The 5,439-nt window shown below is 39.1% G+C and overlaps 1 protein-coding gene across 1 annotated transcript; it reads right to left on the bottom strand.

Annotated features, from left to right (window-relative positions):
- Positions 1-351: 351 nt before the first annotated feature.
- Positions 352-4,110, bottom strand: LOC103354882 (uncharacterized). The gene is made up of 4 exons (XM_008278470.1): positions 3,269-4,110; positions 2,741-3,055; positions 1,121-1,296; positions 352-540 (listed from the first exon to the last, which is right to left on the bottom strand). The coding sequence occupies exons 1-4, from the start codon at positions 3,318-3,320 to the stop codon at positions 424-426; spliced, it is 660 nt and encodes a 219-aa protein (XP_008276692.1). The 5' UTR covers positions 3,321-4,110; the 3' UTR covers positions 352-423.
- Between the last annotated feature and the right edge of the window lie 1,329 nt (positions 4,111-5,439).

Raw genomic sequence — 5,439 nt, forward strand, 5'->3', positions numbered from 1 at the left:
ATTTGCCAAGTTGGACCCCTGTCCTTCAGTGATTTATTAACCCTTCTGTACTTCTCTGAACCTCTCCTGACAGTTCCTCATTTTTATCTGTTTTATTCGTTTGTTCGCTGTTGGACCGTTATCAGACTCACTCCAATAAGTTTTTATTCTTATTTGAGTGGTAAACCACAATCTGTTATGGTCTGTAATAATCAGAACTAAACGTCAGTCCCTAATAAGTTCAAATACTGATCAACAATACCTATATTATTAGGAATAATTTGAATTTGGTGATACTTCAAGTAGAACTAATCTCTTCTCTCGTGCATGTTGATTGAAATTAAAAGTTGAATCCTGCAAAAACCTTTTTGATTTTTTTTTAAACCAACCCTCATGAAGAAGACGCCCGGCTAGGTGAGAGTATTGCTCAGCAAATCCAGACGACTACTCTGGATCTCCGATGGGGTAGAGGCCTTTGTTGGTCATGACTTCATAAACGCCATCACCGGTACCTGGCAGAGCGTTGTTTTTTCTTCTTCTGCTGCCTCTGCACCGTCGCACCTGAAATACAACAGAAGAGAGTGTTTTTATAACGTATGTGCAGATTTCAGAGCAGTACGTTCAGTCAATAAATGGAAATATAAAGAAGCCGAACACTGTGTTTTTTGGACAAATAACAGTATAAACTCAATTTATTAATTCTTCTCACTATGATCATTTGAAAGGAACCAACTCTAGAAATGTTTCTCTGGTGATGTTGGTTACAGCAAAAGCAACTGAAGTGAATTGTAAAGCAAAATGAAAAGTGGCTTTTCTGTACAATGTTTGGTGGATTGAGTATAATTAAGTGGGTTATCTAGATGTAGCAGAGTTAAGAACATGATGTTAGATCATCATTAACTTTGGTTTATCTCACAAAGAGAATTTTGTTTCTCTTGAGAGAGAGTGAGAAAAAAAAAAAAAGCAACCAGTTCTCAGAAGCTGCTCCAGATGCAGACAGTGGTCTCAGATGTTATCAGCACGTGAGCTCAGGGGACGTGGTCATATATAGTAGCGATGTGGTTTTGAAGAGACGGCGTGTGACAGATTGATAAAGATGTTTCTAAACACGTACGAGTTGCGCTTTGAGAACTGAACTCACCCTCGGCAGGATCAGGATGATGACGGTCAGAGTCACCAGTATGATGATGGCGGCAATGACACAGGCGATGATGATCAACAGCAGAGATGGACTTCTCTCCTCGGCGGTGGGCGACGGACACGGGCAGAGGTCGTCAACCCGCGGCCCTTTCCTCCTTGTGCTGCCGCTGCTTGTGGCTTTGGAAAATAAATAATGAGTATTTTAATTTTAATGTATTTTATTTTAGCTCGTTAGTTTTTAAAATGTAGTTCTAACTTTGAAGATTTTTGTGAATTTGTAACATTAAAAAAAAAAAAAAAAAAAAAGTGTTTAATTGTTTTGTCGCTCAAAATATACGTCACAATCGCCGTAACCTTGAACGCAGCGTCTTTTATTTCGGAGTTCAAATTTTTTGTTGCAGAAATAAAATGTTGTTTCCTCTGTAGCAGTTCATTGATTTCATAAATGCAACACACTATAGTTTTTTTTTAATTTATTTAATTAAATTTTTATTTATTTTTTATATACATAGCATAAAGGTAAAAACGATATATGCAGTGCTGTTTTCATTTTAGATGTCAGAAGGGTTTTGTGGCTCCCTGTGTTTTCTTTTCCAAATGGCTCTTTAAGTGTTTAAGGTTGCCGAGCCCTGGACATGATGCTGTTCCCGTGTAAAACAAAGGCAAACATGAGTCACACCAGATGAAATGTGAAAACACATGTGACTGTGTTAAATATGCTTTCAAATATTAAGCTGCAATTTTAATCATAACTCTCCATGAAGTAGAACTCATCTAAAATAAGAAGATAGATATTGCCTTTGCGTACAGTCGAACATATTGAAAATGTTCTCCGTACTGTTGACATTATTCCTCAGTGGTGGTGTGTTCATATTCAGATCATTTACATATCGTAGGTGGTAAAAACTTTGTTTAAAAATACTACATTACAAGCAAATGTCCCTATTTTGCACTTTCTCCAGATGAAAAGGTCAAAAGTCAGCAAGATTTGGCTATGATGGTTGCTTTTAGTACAACGGCTTTGCATATACTTTCTATGTTTGACTGGTGTCTGCAGTTCTTCACATGGAGTTCCATCCATCATCTATCTGACTGAGGGTGAAGGCAGGGGACACCCTGGACAGGTCACCAGTCTATCACAGGGCTGCACTTAGAGACAGACAACCAAGCACACTCACATTCACACCTATGGACAATTTAGAATCACCAATTAACCTCAACATGTTTTTGGACCGTGTGGGAGGAAGCCGGAGAACCCGGAGAGAACCCACGCTGCACGGGGAGAACATGGAGACTCCACGCAGAAAGATCCTGGCGACCTTCTTGCTGTGACGCACATATATCATTAAGGATTGATCTAAGTGGAGGTTTATAACAACAAGAAGTTGACTTCTCACCTGTCATAAGTATTAATGCATATAGGTTAATATAATTAAATACATTTCATTGATACGACTGACTTTTGTCGCTTCCATTAAATGTCCAAACTAAGATTGTGGCAAAACACAAGGGTCACCTCTTAAATGGATAAATGAACAACAGTACAGTATATATATATACAATGCTAAGCACTTTGGTGACTCTACCACCAAGAAAAGTGAGTCAAGTTTGAGAAGCCCACCTGCTACAAAAACTGCGTAGACGCTGTGTCCGTCTTTTTTGTTGACTCCTTCAGTGTAGGTGCAGGTGTACAATCCAGAGTCTTCCACGGTCAGGTTGCTGATGGTGATACTGTGGTCTGCAAGAGGCCCTGTTGTCTGAATCCTGCCATCGTATCTTTGTCGTGGCGAAATCTTGTTATCTTTTTGATAGTAAAACACTTCTTCCTCTTCAGCAAGTTTATGATACAGATACATCCCCTTATACTTATTTACTGGAGTTGTAGAACACCTCAAAGTGACATTCTGGCCTAATCCTTCATTCTTTATGATGGTCTCTGTCATAAAAGAGACAAACCATTTGATTAGAAAAACACATAAGACATCTGCATGATTGAATAAATAAACAAAAAATCCTAAAATCCAAAGAAAAAACTGTTTTGCACCATTTTAAATTATTCCTGTAAGCTTGTTAAGTGAACATTTCTGCAGGCAGAGATCAACTACATCAAAATCTGCTTCAGTTATTTAAGAAAAGTAAACAGACGTACCGGAGTTGACAGAAAGACAGAGCAACAGTATGGACCAACGAAGCAGCGTCATCTTCCAGCAGTGACTGCCTTTGTTTCATACTGAGTACTATACACACACACAGACAGACGGTGTGGCGGTGTTTCCTGTAGGTTTAGATGTGGACTGACGTGCATCCTGTGAGTCACAACCATTTGCATTCAGGTGTTTGCATCCTTAGATTACAAGAAAGATCTCTATCTTGTAAAGCTGCTGTGATGTTATGATACTGAAACCTAGATGGCGAAAGATAGAATACAAGGTTAAGTCTGAAGAACTCCCCTGAAATGAAAAAAAACAACAACTTAAAAGCAAAAAAACAAGAACTTGTTGCTGTCCTTCGGCTGTGTCCTTAGAGGCGGCAGTTTAACTGGCCCCTGTGCTTTAGTCTAAACCAAACACTGAGAAGAAAACAGCTGAAACTGTGCTTCATTTATAGACCTGTTAGTAACCACAAGCCTAAGTGTAGATTCTGAAATTCAGCAAAAGGAAAGGTGAATTGCTCTAGCTATTGTGCGTTACTATGTGAGATAAAAATACAGAAACGCATGCAACGTGTCATATAAATGTGTATTTGTTCCCGTAAGTTTCAAATACATTGAAAAGAAATTACGGTGTTGCCCTTCTCACTGTAAGTATTATAGTATTGTTAATAAAAACTCTCACAGGACCTGAGCTGGCATAAGAACACCTCAGCGAACGGTCCCAGCACAGACTGCATTTCCTGAGGAAGCTGAGACAAGCCTCTCTCCCTGCCAGCCAGCATCCTCAGGACTGTCTGCAGAGGTGTGATGGAGAGACATCTTGCATCTCAACATGGTCCTCCAGCTGCAGTGTGTCAGACAGAAAAGCTCTGCAGAGGATAGTTAGAGAAGCTGAGAGGGTCATCGGAGTTTCCCTCACCTCTGTCTAAGAACTTTTCCAGAGCTGCGGCAGGAGCTGAACATTGTCAGGGACTCTTCACAGCCTCTCCATAAACTGTTTGAACTGCTGCCATCAGGCAAATGTTTCCGGAGCATTAAAGAAAGAACCTGAAAGAAGCTGTCAGAATGCTGAACTGCTGATCCAGACATGCAAACACTTCTTTATTCAAACTGCTTTAAGTTATTGGATCCTGAAGAAACACTCTCTCATCTTGCCTGCACTACTGTGTATGTACAGCAAGATGATGATAAACTTGATTTAATTTCATTTGAAAACACACTAACTAAGTAAAAACCTGTACGTTTCCTACCAGGACCAGTTAAAATGTCTACTTTAATAATGAAGGCCTGTTTTTGTTGTTTTTTATTGGCATCAGAAAAATCCCTCTTTATTAATGCATTCATTAACCTTCAGGATCCTCCCACTGTGTCTGGCCATCATGGTCAGATCTTTCTGAGCAGTTTGGCACTGGCATGTTATAGCAGGCCCAAATTCAAAGAGAAGCTCCGCTATGGGACAGGCTAGTAGAAGGAAGAACAAAGTATGAGCTCCCTCTGGTGGAGAGTATGAGACATGACAACAGTCAAAGGGTGGATGAATCTCTGGGGCTGTCAAATATTATGGGACAACACGAAAATAGTGCATACATAAAATTTCGTGTCTGTTGTCTGAATTTAAAAAAAAAAAAATGAAACGAAGAGTGTGAGCAAAAAAAAAGACTAAAGAAAAAAAGAGAATGAACATGGCCCTTGTTAGAGCCAAATTTATTATTTTACATTTGATAGTAACTTAGTTGAAGTTAAAAATGGTAACATTAAAAACTGATAATTTCATTGTGGTTTAAAAGAATGTGTTTGATAAACGCACAACTTACTGTTAAGTTTAAAAACAGTTTGATTTGTGCCTCTAGTTCAATAATGTTGCGTCACTGTGATGCAGTCGATGAGGCTTATTGGTCAGACTGAAGCCAGAGACGTTGGAAGCTACATCGTTTTTTGACCGTGTGAGTCTGTACAATGTTTGATCCTCTTTTTTTAATTAAACCATTTAAAAAGAAGAACTCGTCTCACTCGCATTTCAAATACTAGTTGCTAGACTGACTTCAAAACGTGGTACAAAAGAAGAAGGGAACAGAGTGCCGCTGCAGCCCTAATTAAAAAAAGAAGACAAATAAACATACATTTAACAAACAGGACTCGGACGAAGCAGTAGTCATACCTTACAGTGT

The sequence above is a fragment of the Stegastes partitus genome, unplaced genomic scaffold (assembly GCF_000690725.1).
Source record: "Stegastes partitus isolate 25-593 unplaced genomic scaffold, Stegastes_partitus-1.0.2 Scaffold124, whole genome shotgun sequence".
Classification (NCBI taxonomy): Eukaryota; Metazoa; Chordata; class Actinopteri; family Pomacentridae; genus Stegastes; species Stegastes partitus.

Bases quoted from the DNA above. Each gene is read 5' to 3' on its own strand.
- LOC103354882 (XM_008278470.1), bottom strand. From the start codon at position 3,320: ATGACGCTGCTTCGTTGGTCCATACTGTTGCTCTGTCTTTCTGTCAAC. The intron at 3,056-3,268 runs GTACGTCTGTTT...CTTTTATGACAG, and splicing joins CTGTCTTTCTGTCAACTCCG to AGACCATCATAAAGAATGAA. The intron at 541-1,120 runs GTGAGTTCAGTT...GTTGTATTTCAG, and splicing joins TCATCCTGATCCTGCCGAGG to GTGCGACGGTGCAGAGGCAG.